This window comes from Balaenoptera physalus, assembly GCF_965194825.1.
Source record: "Balaenoptera physalus genome assembly, chromosome: 11".
NCBI lineage: Eukaryota > Metazoa > Chordata > Mammalia > Artiodactyla > Balaenopteridae > Balaenoptera > Balaenoptera physalus.
Genome location: NC_138896.1, coordinates 44201750 through 44215269, shown reverse-complemented (window position 1 = coordinate 44215269; position 13520 = coordinate 44201750). Strand labels below are relative to the sequence as shown.

General features: G+C 39.4%; 1 protein-coding gene across 22 annotated transcripts in view; it reads left to right on the top strand.

The window, feature by feature from the left end:
• Positions 1-13240, top strand: part of DST (dystonin) — a 488177-nt gene extending 474937 nt beyond the window's left edge. For 10 of the 22 annotated variants that reach the window (XM_082414286.1, XM_082414283.1, XM_082414284.1 and 7 more), the window contains 10 exons: positions 51-213; positions 1543-1697; positions 1869-1943; positions 2835-2852; positions 5652-5769; positions 6673-6744; positions 7674-7873; positions 8287-8397; positions 11295-11418; positions 12219-13240. In XM_082414286.1, the coding sequence (XP_082270412.1) occupies positions 51-213; positions 1543-1697; positions 1869-1943; positions 2835-2852; positions 5652-5769; positions 6673-6744; positions 7674-7873; positions 8287-8397; positions 11295-11418; positions 12219-12481 (1299 nt within the window). In that variant the 3' untranslated portion in view covers positions 12482-13240. The remainder of the gene's footprint in view (positions 1-50; positions 214-1542; positions 1698-1868; positions 1944-2834; positions 2853-5651; positions 5770-6672; positions 6745-7673; positions 7874-8286; positions 8398-11294; positions 11419-12218) is intronic. The other 12 variants (XM_082414282.1, XM_082414287.1, XM_082414275.1 and 9 more) reach the window with 4 other exon arrangements.
• The last annotated feature ends 280 nt before the right edge of the window (positions 13241-13520 follow it).

Genomic DNA, 13520 nt, shown 5'->3' with positions numbered 1-13520 from the left:
GGATCATTTGAAATAACGTAACTCAGTAAAATGCCTTTTGCCCTCTTCAGCTAAGGGAATTTGCCAACTTTGATTTCGATGTCTGGCGCAAAAAGTACATGCGGTGGATGAATCACAAGAAATCTCGAGTGATGGACTTCTTCAGGAGGATCGATAAAGATCAGGATGGGAAAATAACCCGACAAGAATTTATTGACGGGATTCTTTCCTCAAGTAAGTCCCAAGAGAGGTGGCCATAACAGAAGTAATTTTTAAAGAAAATAAGCACAGTTTAAAATTGTGGAGCCAGTCAACCTGTGTTACTAATAAAGCATCACCTTTAAACTTGGCTGTGAGGTCACTGCCCTCAAAAAAAAAAAAAAAAGCTGTCCTTAGTTAAAATTTATGGCTTTGAAGTCAGGCACACTTACTAATTGTGTCCCCACAGATAAACTCCTTTTCTCCACTGGAGCTGTGTCCCTATTTAGTGTAATCAGGTTAATAATACTTAATTCTTAGATTGTGTTGCCTGGCATAAAATGGGAAATCAATAAATGAAAGTCAGTTTCTCTCTTTTTCATTTTAGTTCACATTCTGATCTAATATTGTCATTAGTAGGAAATTAGAAGGCTATAAAAATTCTTAAGGTATGTGCCCCCTTCTTGTTTGTTAGGTTATTTTGATCACATGTATGTGATTTCTCTGGCAGATGTTACTAGAAGCACTCTTAAAGTAAATTTCATGTAAATTATTCCTTAAGTAAAGTGGTACTTGAACCATATGAAATTTGCTGATATTAAACAGTTTTTAGCCTAGAAAAACAGCCATTTCGTAAGATTCATCCTAATAGTAGTTAAAGGTAAATTTAGGCCACATATGCAGGGGTTGTGCTTGTGTGATGTAAATCAGGTTTTTGTTTTTGTTTTTTTTTAAGGATTATAATATACTTGATCATCCTGATCATTTAACTGGCCACACTACAATTAAAATGTGCAATCGAGAATGTCTTACGGCAGAATTAACAAGTTAATGCTACTTACTTTTTCTTTAAGACGTAAATCTTTTTGTAAAATGTTATTGTAAGTAGCAGCTCTTACCAACTTTCATTGCGACCAGAGTATGACATATACTGAGAATATCTTAATTATCACTCATACGTGGAATCTAAACCAAAAGTGAAACTCACAGAGATAGTAGAAAAATAATTGCCAGGGGCTGTGAAGTGGAGGAAATAGGGAGAGACTGGTACAAGGGTACAGATTTTCAGCAATAAAATGAATAAGGTCTGAGTATCTAATGTACAACATGGTGACTGTGGTTGATAACACCGTATTGTATAATTGGAATTAGCTGAGAGAGTAAAACTCATTCTCACCCAAAAAAAACCCAAAGAGTAAAAGATAAATATGTGAGGTGATGAATGTGTTAATTAACTAGATGGGGAGAATCCCTCCACAATGTGTATGTGTATCAAATTATTACGATTACACTGTAAATGTCTTACAGTTTTATTTGTCAGTTATTCCTCAATAGCACTACTTACCATTGTTTTGAAAATGTTAGAGTTCCCTACCAGTCGTCTGGAGATGAGTGCAGTTGCAGACATCTTTGACAGAGACGGCGATGGATACATCGACTACTATGAATTTGTAGCCGCCCTTCACCCAAATAAAGATGCATACAAACCTATCACTGATGCTGACAAAATTGAAGATGAGGTACTCATTACCTTTCCACCGGGTAGAACAAGCACTGTGTGTTCTGCCCAGATACCGTGTACAATTCATGCAGTTGTTTTATTTCCATGTTTAGTTGTTGCGTACAGGTTTTAAGGATGCCACGATATAATATTAATGTGAAAGTGACTGTTTTATCATTGCTTCTGGCAGGTGACAAGGCAGGTAGCTAAGTGCAAATGTGCGAAACGATTCCAAGTTGAACAGATTGGAGATAACAAATACAGGGTAAGTTTTCAAAATAGCTGTGTAGTTCTTTCAAAGGATAAAAATTAAAAACTTGGTCTTCATTGTTTCCCAGGAATGCTAGTTATTTATTTTTACCTTCTATCAAATATAATGGTATATGAAATTCCAACTTTCGTCATTTTTAATGATATACAGATAGCTTGCATTTTGTATATTAGGACATATCTCTGACATGTATGATACATCCATTCAAGGAGAAAAATATTCACAGAAAAAGACATTTCATATAATTTAGGTTGCTTCGAATTACTTTATATTTTATTGTGATTAGAGGTAAGTTGTCATATTTTCAGTAACAAAGCTTTTCCAAACCAGGAAATGAAGTTAAAATGTTTACTCATTTCTGTAAATGTGAAAAAGAGGTAGTGTTTTCCACTGATGTAGAAATTTTAAAAAATTTAAATCTCAGTAACTCAGTTCACCTTCTTTAAAACAATTACTTGAAGACCCTTGTGACTTTGTCACTCTTTCTCTATCTTTTTTCTCTTTTTTTGGAACATCTCTTATTTGTAGTAGCTAGATAGGAAATGTGCAGAGTTTCCCTCCTACAGTATGTTACTTATAAATGAAACATTATTCATTTTGCTTTTATATTTCTACATTGAAAAATATTCATCTACATATTTGAATTTTTAACTTAAATTCGAAACCCAAAGACTTTCACAAAAATTTGCAAAGAAAAATTTCTGATTATTTGGTTTGAAGTTGGGAAAAACGGGTACCTGCACATCTCTAAACTAGATACTATATCCCGAAACCCAAAGTGTGAGCGTGTGTATGTGTATGTGTGTGTGTGTGTGTGTTCTAGTCATATAGAAAGTTTCCTGTTGAACTAATTATGTCTTTCTTCCATTTTTCATTTTTTATCAGTTCTTCCTGGGAAATCAGGTATAAACCAGTGGAATGTATGCTCAAGTTCCCAATAATTTTTTTTAACTTTAATTCATAGTCATTAAAGCTTGCCCTGGCCAATCTTTCCCATGCTGTCCCCCTAGCTACTACATTGTTGGTTGGCGTGGTGTTTCTGTATATGCTATAAGTGTCCTTGATCCAGGACTCCTTTTTGCCTTGTGTCTCAAATGAGGAGATTACCTTTAAGCAAACCAGATAATCAACTGTAGCTGGGCTGGGTACAGTGTTACAAATGCAATTTTCAGTTCCTGTCTTTACTAATACTGCTCTCATCTATCTTATACAAGTATTCATTGCAACACAAAGTTGATTGTCCACACATCTCTGTGTGGCCTCGTTGGTGTTTGGCCATTGAAGCTGTATGCTCTGGTATAAGGTAGCTAGCGAAGGGCCAGCATCCAGCCAGTGATCTGGGAAAACAGCGCAGGGGAGAGGTCACCATGGCACTTGGCCACGGTGATGTGATCGCTCCAAAGCAGCTGTTGTCCCTGTGCCCTAATTCATTGATTTAGGGCTTTGCATCCTGAGTAGAAACTTTAACTCTGGAGGTTTTAAATGATGTCATTCCTTTTGAGGAAATGTTTCTCTTATAACTTACACGAAATCTTAGTCATACTTTATGCCATTTTGACCTCACATTTAAGTCAAGATAAATTGTCCAGGGCACTGCATCATGATCAGAATTTTAGAACTGGAGACAAGAGAAATCAGATTTTGATTTAAACAAGGAGAGTTTTTTACTCTGTGCTTTTGGAAAGAACCATGCTATTTATAGTACCTGACTATAAAAGCAGCAAATTGTTTCTACTTCCTATTAGCTATTGTTCTGCCCCTCAGTTTCTAAGCCATATTACATCTTAAGTTTCAAATTACCTATTCTCCCCATTTATTGCAAGCAAATAATTTTTTCAAATAAAAATTTTCAGTTATTTTGAATAGATGTTTTGAAAACTTCCATTAGTTTCCATAAAAAGTTACTTTTTCATTCTTGTTATTTTCTGAGTTAGTAATTGGGATAGCATCTTTTGTTTATGGAAAGGATGAAATATTTCAAAAGGTTTAATTCACAGCACAAAGAACACAAAGAACACCATTAGGGTCTTTTTCTTTTATTTTTTTTTGGTCTCACAGTTTAGCTGTTGAGAAAATTACGGAAATTCTAAAGACAATGGTAGTTGTCAGAGAATGCCTTCTCAAAATAAAATTTAAAATCATTCATGTTTATTATAATGGAAATAATTGAAATATCTCTATAAAATATTTTTATATTCTTTATATGATGATATAAATAAATAAATATTTATATCCTTAAAACTTGTTTTGAACATAGTCTTGGAACAAAAGCGTATCGTCTGATTATCTGGTTCCTTAAGGGTAATTTTCTTTAAATCCCCTCCTTTCCCTTTGCTTATTAGCAGCACCAAATTTTTTCTAACAAAATAAATATGCATTTTGATTTTTAAATTTTAATTTACATTTCTAGAGCAGGTTCAACTACAGGAAAGTTGAAGTCTCAAGGCTTAAAAACCATTTTAGAAAAAGTGATGTGAAAAGGTTTGATGTAAACACCTGAGTCCCACTGGTGCATTTTACATGCTTTCCAGGTCCTTTCTGAGTCTCAGGGTCTGGAATGGTTGGCTTTGTCCTAGTGTTCTCTTCCTGAAACTCAGTGTTAAAATTTATGAAAAGCAGCAAATTGTTTCTACTTCACGTTTTCTGTTTATGCATCATGAGCCCAGACAAGTAGTCACAATTGTATGTTACCTGCCTTAAAAAGAAGCTATTTATGTCTACTTGACTGTTCATTTTGCTATGGTATCCACCGGGTTGGCAACCATGAAATTCCGTCTGGTGGTTTTTATAAGTTGGACACGAGCTTATTAGAAATGATTTAAAAGTATAAAATCATTTCTCATGGGCTTTCATAATAAATAAACCTTATGATCAGAAACTACCTGTAGTCTAGACGTTTATTCAAGACCTGCAGAATCTGTAGTGTATATGATTGGAGATCCACTGAAAGGGCAAGGAAAAGACAAGTGCTTCTCAGTGTCAGCAATTTTGGTATATAGAGCTTTAAAGAAAAGCCTTTTAGATTTGAAAGCTGTATCATTCCTAATGTGTCAGTGACTGTTCTAATATTACAGTAATCTAAAAATGGCACATGAATCCAGCCTTTAACAGATTAGCCTACCAGATCATTAGTGATGCAGAAGTTTTATTTAACTGTGAAATTTTTATTAGTCATGATCATTTACTACTTTATCTCTCTAAGTCAGAACTGTTTAGAGAAAACAGAATGAGTTTATAAAGATTTCTCCCACGGATTTCAGTGGAAAACAGTTTCAGGTGTAAGAGGAAGTTTTCATGAAGAAGAATCAGAGTTTATTAAATTTTCTTTAGAATCATCTTACCTCCTGGAAGCCCTGGGCGAGTGGGCCAGTGCTTATTTTCATGGCTGTGTTTAATCTCTAGAAACATTTTCCATTACTGCCTTACTAATGTTGTTTCCGTCATAAGAGAGAAAAATCACTTTTAGAAGAAAGCTTCATTATTACATGTGATAACCTTTGTTATCTTTTTCCACACTATTTCCTTTGGGCTAAATCAGCATGCAGCCGTCTAACGCAGATCATGATAAACCCCTTTCTCTGAGATTTTACTAATCGCTGCGAACTAAACAAGAAGTTAGAGTTGGTTGCTTACGCAGATCGCACCTCATCCTTTGAGATTTCCTCTTGACAATTAGAGGGTCTTCTTTCTTCCTCTTCCCAGTTTGGAGACTCCCAGCAACTCCGGCTTGTCAGAATCCTGCGAAGTACTGTGATGGTTCGTGTTGGTGGTGGATGGATGGCCCTGGATGAGTTCTTAGTGAAAAATGATCCTTGCAGGGGTAAGGAGATACTTACGTCAAGATAATAACACCACGAAAGTATATCGATCTTGTATTATTTTCCAGCATCAAAAACACAGTGGGGCTAATTTTGGTCATTTATTACAATAAGGAATGTTTCACATTGGTCTGTCAGCCTGAAGTTCCCAAAGAACTTGTGGCAATTGTGTAAACCGTGTTCCTCTCATCGTTTTTTTTTTTTTACTTCTCCTGGATAACTAGGAGACTGGGAGGCAGGAAACACTAGAATAGATTTTCCTTTATGAGGCGTTCCCATCTGCAAGTTTCAAAATGAGCAATTCTACCAACCAGGGGAAGGATTTCCTCTGTCGTTAAGTAGCAAAGTAAGGGGAAAGAAAATTGAGCGATGAAGATTGAAGATACCGTATAGTAAAAGTTTAAAAGCGGAAGTTTTTGTGAAATTAGGGGGAGGCAAGGAAAGCAGTATTGAAAAATTTTTTTAAATAATGAACTGCTAATTTGACTCTGAATTTTGAAGTTACAGATTAGAGCCTTAACAATATGCACACATAATATAACCATAGCTCTCAGGTATCTGGGCGTGCGTTCCCAGCAGCCAGTCAGCAGGCCTTCCTTCTATATTTTGGAAATAATGCAGCTGAAGGTAATGCAGCTCCATTTACGAAACAAAGAATTGAGAATGCAGAGTGTTCTGTGGGGTAGCCTAGGAAAGTTAGCTCAACTGGGGCGAAGTCTTCCAAATACATTTTTCATCCTGAGTCAGACCTTTGAGTGTTTCCCTTCCCAGTGCCACTTTTCTCCTAAATGGTGCGCTAAAGGCCCGAACTGAGCAACCTTTGCATAATCAACTACTGTACTTTGTTTCTTCTCCTGCTAACAGTTTTCTTGAATGTGATTGGTATCCTGTGTCATTTCTTCTAGTTCATCATCATGGGAGTAAAATGTTACGTTCGGAATCAAACTCTTCAATTACTACTACTCAGCCTACTATAGGTTGGCGACCCCTCTCTTTGCCTCTCCCCTCTGACCTCTCCTCTTTCCTACTTTGACATTCTTGCTTTAATCGTTTTGTTTTAAAATAACACGCTTCATCCATTGCGTATGGCTTAACTCACATCCAACTGAGCTGGTGCTTCCAAATTGAAATTCTAGACTTTCAACACTCTTTGGGTGTTGCAAATGTAGGGGTTGTGTAAGTGATCAAACACAGGCTAACACCCTGCACACGGGGTTCTGGCGGCGCCTTCTCCGAGTGCACGTGTGTTGGTGTGAGTGTTGCATCACGGATGACCTCACGGATCCTGGGGTCTGCTGTTTTTTATTTTGCATGCTGTAAAACCAAGTTTTTAAGGCATAAAATAAAAATACCAGCCGCTTCATTGAAAGTGCAAAACCTGAAAGTTTCTGTGTCGTCATGATTAACAACCCATCTCTTGTTCTGTGTAATTGTCCAATTAATCCCGATGGTGAAAGACTGGCAATTTCCTGACCTCAGTAGTACATGCAAAAGACACAGTCCCCGCCTCCCTGGCTTGTCCCCTCAGGGTGGGGATGGCATAGTGAAACCCTGCAGGCATCAGTAGTGGGTGGATTAACAATATTTGAGCATGAGCTTGTCATTTTCATGCTGACTCTCTCTTTAATAGTGGTGACTCTTGGCTGGTGTCTAGTGTTAGAATAAACACACTTTTATTTTTTTCTTTCCCCAACTGGCCTGTATCCGAAAGGAATGCATTGTAAAGGAATGCATTTGACTTTTTGTGATGCTGAGTTGGAGTTGGCATGGCAAAAAGGTGTTCTTGCAATCCTCTACGTGGTCTGTGGCGCCAGCTGGCAGTTTTCCCCTCCCCCCGCACTCGACTGAGCCCCTCTTTTTTTTTTCCTTCCTTTCGTTTGTGTGCCTTGTGTGTTCCGTCATCCAGCTAAAGGAAGGACGAACGTGGAGCTAAGGGAGAAGTTCATCTTGGCGGATGGAGCCAGTCAGGGAATGGCTGCTTTCCGACCCCGGGGCCGGAGATCGAGGCCCTCATCCCGGGGAGCCTCGCCCAACCGGTCCACATCCGTGTCCAGCCCAGCTGGCCAGGCGGCCTCCCCGCAGGTCCCTGCCACCAGCACACCCAAGGTAGGACTCGTTTCCTCTTCCTCTGCGCTCACTGTCTAGAGTATGCTTTTGAATGTTTGGGGGGGGTCCCTAGAATTTGTAGGACCAGCTTTCTCCAAATGTGTCCCTTCTCACAATATGGAAGATGAAGAATTAAAAATGTGTGTGTGTGTGTGTGTGTGTGTGTGTGCTTTTGCCCTGTGGCCCATATAAAGACGATCTATTTAGGGGCTTTGGTTACCTTTCAGATTGGTTTTTCTTTTTAAAGCTTTATTCATGTTTTTGGTGTGTATGATTTGCCATCAGACCTTTTCCATTTGTTTTTAATGATGCTCATTCTTACTGTGAAATGAATGGCTGTGAATCTCTCTTTCCATGGCTTTGTTTTTTTTATCTGCCGTCCTTTACGTTTGATTTGCCATTGTTCCATACAGATTCTCCATCCTTTAACACGCAATTATGGTAAACCCTGGTTGACAAACAGCAAGGTGTCAACTCCTTGTAAACCAGCTGAGTGCTCAGACTTCCCCATGTCATCTCCAGAGGTATTGTAAGGCCCCAGATTCCAGCCTAACAGCCGCCTTTAACTGAAACGATCACCTACTAACACTGCTTCACCTCACCCTTAATAAATGTACTTCTGATAATACGTCGTCTTTTTACAGACTTCTGTATAATAAGTCTCAACCCTAGGAACGTGAGAGTAAGGGGTGAACGCAAAAGGCAGTTTATAGCTCCTCGAAGGGCGTCAACCTAACCTAGTCACCTCTGCAGGCTCTCAGCCTTTTTTGTTTTTCTGTTCTCTTTCTCATACTTAATTTTGCTTTTCTCCCCTGGGAGAGTGACATACAGGAGATTATACCCAGACCTAAGTCAGGTTTCTTTTCAAGCGGATGGTATGCTTTTGCTTCTAGACATAATTTGGGCAAGAGATTCTGTAACCCTTTTTAGGTGAGAGTGAGAGGCAGTATCATTTGCAAGAGAATCACTTAAATTAAAAGAATGTGGACTGAGTGTTCTCTCTGGGCAAGGTCCTTCTGACTGTCTGGTATGTTTATTTCTGCCCAAGAACACTGGGTAGGTGAGACCCAAGTCTTTTAGTTATCAGTGCAAGGGGCTGGGGGCTCGGATAGGCAAAAAGTTATCTGTCATTCTCAAAAGGGTATGTATCTTTATTAGACTTAATGATTTTTTTCAGGACCCTCTCACTTTTTTAAATGACATGCTATATGGGGATAAGATGTTTAGGTGATATAAAATTTGCCGAGATTAATTTATATATCAGATCATTTATATTCAATTGGAAGTCAACCATATGTCTTTTAAAGAAAGTACTCTGTAAAATGATAAACATAGTCACCAAATAAATCACATATTTGATTAGAATCACAATAAGGAGGGGAGAAAAATCCCTAAAGAACTGTTATTGAAACCAAGGAGGTATTTCATATTAAAGGCAAGGACTCCTGGATGAAACTAATTTAGTACCTCGCAAAAGCCTTTTATGCTTCTCAAAACTCTTATCTGCTATGTAATCCTCACACTCATAATGAGAGGTAGGCAGAGAAACTGTCATTGCCCTCCTGACTCAGATTGACATGATGGAAATGGAAATTGCGGATGGTGGTATAGAGTTGGGGCAGAAACCCATTCCTCATCTCTTCCTCATCCCCCAGCCCCTCATTTCTCCCCCTTCCCTCAAGTGAGCGATGTTAGTATCATATGTTATGCCTGAGGCGTCAGTCGCTTCTGATGGATCTGTTGTAGCCAAAACTGAGAGCAGTTGAAGGAACCTAAAGTGACATGTTTGCTTTAAATATTTAGGGCTGTGCTACTCTGTTAGTTCAAATTTTTGAAAAATGGAAACTCCCCCAAATTTAAGTCTATTATTTTGGCTAATACAAAGCTAGGTTTCATTTCAAATAGCCTCATGAGACAAAACAACAGTATCCTTCTGTGGAAGGGTCTTTAAGAGCACGGGGTAGGTTTGTGACTATAAAATCAGAATATCAAGGCGTCTGAAAAGAATGCTCTTGGTCCTTCATGGTAATGAACTGTCATCTTGAGTGATATATTTCATCACTTGTGAGTCCTCACTCTCTCCTGGGTTGTTGAGATTCTGAGTTAGGAATTTAACTGGAGCAGAGCTGTCAGAGTTCGGGCAAATTACTGCTCTCTTCAGGACCTCCTCTTTCACAATTGTGAAAAAGTGAGTAGGTAAGTGTGTGGATTATTTGTGGTTAGACTTGTGAGAGTATTTTGAATGCTTAAGCATCTTTTTTTTTTTTTTTTTTTTGGCCGCCCTGAGTAGCATGCAGGATCTTAGTTCCCCAACCCCAGGGATCAAACCCCTGCCCCCTACCATGGGAGTGCAGACTCTTAACCACTGGACCACCAGGGAAGTCCCAAGTGTTATATGTATACGAATTCTATATAAATTCTATACTTAAATGTATGTAGAGAATACATATGTAAATGAATTATGAATATCATTAATATTAATAAATTGCAACCCTGATGTACCCAAAGGTCTTACATATGCTTTATTATTAAACATTTAAAACTATTTAATAAAGGAAAATTAATTTTTCAAAAAGCATATGTAATTGTTTAGATCTGTTTCCTCCAAACAGCTCCCTGACTGTGAGTTCATTGAGGAATATGATGTCTTTATACTTCCCAGATTTGTTTTTGTTTTTATTTTTTTTTAACTTTGGGAGAATTTCCAAAATGTTGTAGTGATCCAGAAAAAGTGAATGATTTTAGATTTAGAATAAAATGTCATAGTTGTGATTACTTTAGACATTCTCTGCAAACTCCTGTAAGAATTTTAAGAGAATCATCCCCAAACATTGCCTAGGTATCTTGTAAGGACCGTAGACAGTGACGGAGCCAAGAGAGGAAGTGACATCTTACCAAGTTATAGAGTGTCGCTTTTTTTTTCTTTCTGGCAGTTATGTTTGTTTAAATGGTAGCTGTCTAGGCATTCCTTATTTTCTTCCTGTTCGATTTCTGTTTGTTTATTTCTGTCTAGTTCCCTAAAAACCTTGCAGGCAGCAGAGAATCCAAGCACGATTTTTTAGAGGCTAGTCTTCTCTCGGGACCGTGCAGTCACCATCGTCTTTTTGGCTCGACTCTCTCAACTCTGTGATAATTCACTGACAATCTGAAAGATACTAACGTACTCAGAGTTTGTCTTTGTTTCCTCGGGGAACCTCCACTTTTGTGTTTTCTCTCCAACATGAATTCATTTTCTTTAGAGGGGTCCCTCTGCATTTAGGGAGAGAATAAGAAATTAGTGGAGAAAAGCAAGTGAGAACCCCATGCCTCCTCACCTCCTGAGTGTCTAGTGGAGGGTTCCCACCCGTCTGTGAAGTGGTGTCGGTGGAGAATCACGGGACAGGAGCAATATCTGAAATGTCTTTTCCCTGATTCGACACAGGGAACGCCGATACAAGGAAGCAAGCTTCGACTTCCGGGATATTTATCAGGGAAAGGCTTCCACTCCGGGGAGGACAGTGGCTTGATCACAACCGCAGCTTCCCGAGTGCGGACACAGTTTGCTGGTGAGTCTGCTGCATTTCTTCTCTCGTGGCTTTGCAGTGTGATCTGAATATGAAAATCCCATTTCTTCCTAATCGGGGAAGACGAATCAGTGCTGCTGTATTCTTCTGAAATGACAAGTGGTCCCAGTCCTCCATCAGAGGTAGGGGATCAGTGAGCCATGGGCATAAGGGACTCAAACATCCCTTCTGGAAAGTACCAGAGAAAGATGAGAGAGTGACTGTAGAATCGAAGAAAAACTGGCAGGATCTACCCCTTCCGGCCAAAAGTCTGGCCTCCTCTGCTGCTTGGAAATTGCACTGGGTCCTGTTTGGGGTGGTTGGAAAAACCCAGCTGCACTGGCCCTGACCCCGGGGATCCTAAGCCACAGCAAGCCTGAAGCTTCTTTAAACTTTCAAGTCTTTTGTCTTCAATTCCTTTGTGCTTTGAATTACTTATCCTAGGCAAAACTTGCACGAAGCTTGTGCTGTGCGTTTGTACTGCACACGTCCCTGGGTTACACCTGCCAAACTTTGGAAAACACAATCTCAAGTGATATATCTATTCCTTATGTCTGTGTATAGTAAATGGAATTCCATTTTAAGTGGGGTAGCCCCCAACCTGCTTTTTGTTTGTAAATTGAGCTTTTTGTATATTTCGTCTACTTAGAGTGGTAGCAAGGCCATGAAATCAACATGTATTTCTTGAGCACCTACTGGGTGCCCAGCAACCTGGCTGAGATTAAACGTGGCACTGAGTTTCAAGAATCGGGGGCAGCTGGATGCAGTAGGAAGGGTGACCCATCTCTGCCCTCTCTCCTCAGATCCCAAGAAGACCCACAGCCGACCAGGAAGCCGAGCTGGCAGCAAAGCTGGTAGCCGGGCCAGCAGCCGCCGAGGCAGCGATGCATCAGACTTTGACATCTCGGAAATCCAGTCCGTGTGCTCCGACGTGGAGACTGTCCCCCAGACACACAGGCCTACGCCCCGAGCAGATTCTCGGCCGTCCGCAGCCAAGCCTTCCAAAATCCCCACACCCCAGCGGAAATCACCTGCCAGCAAATTGGACAAGTCCTCCAAGAGATAGTGCAGTTGGTTCTACCATGGTCCTTCCTAAAGCCTTTACTATTTAAGTCTGAAAGATGTAACATATGATGTAGAGACTATTGTGAAATAATGCAAGAGGTGCGTTTAAAGTTCTGCAGATGGCCTTATTTGTGTATTTGTCTTTTTCTTTTATCTGTATAATTTGGGTCAGATAGTCTGGGGTTTTAGTCACATCCTCCATGAGGGGGGAGAGAGTTTGATAGGCACTAACGTTTCTGCACTGAGCGTGTGGAGCACACCTGAGATCACTATACCTGCAGGTAAGTCCACGACTTCCCGACAGCCAGCCCTCCACTGGGAGCTAACATGAAGGATACCTCATGACACCTTCTTGCTTCTCTGGAAACTCTGAAAAGCCAAAAGACACCCACAGCGATCTATTCCGAGACGATCTAAGTGTAAACTTCAAGATGGGGGGCAAAAAGACAAACACACCCGCCGCAGTTCTTAACCTTGTATCTGACAGAGAACTCACAGAAAGTTCCTTTCTGCACCTGCCCGTGCTCTGAGATTCCCAGACTCTTGCGCATTTCTGTGCCATGGCTTCACCTGAGGCCAGAGGCGTCCTGGACGTGAGCCCTCTTATCCTGTAAGAATATCATCATAAAGTGCATTCATGTAAATGTGAGGTTTTCTTTTGCTTGAGTGGACAGTAGCACCTGTACCATTGAACTCATTTTGTATCAAAGCAAGTTTGCTTGCAGAAAAGCTATGAAATAAAACATGTCCCTTAACTACATTGCTATGGAATTAATTTTTTTCCCCAGGGAAAAAAGTCCGTGTATTTTTTTATGAGCAAATATCCATTTGGAGTGACCAAACGAGACTTAAAAATGGGTTTATTTTGATTTTCTCATCTGAAGTAATCATGTTCTGGTATTATATCTATATTTAATAAATATATACCTTTTAATTTATTATGTATACTCACATACTATAGGAAGATATTAGTATGCATTTAATAAAACATATTCACTTGAACATATGGCATACCTGATTATTTAAAGTGAACTTTTTCT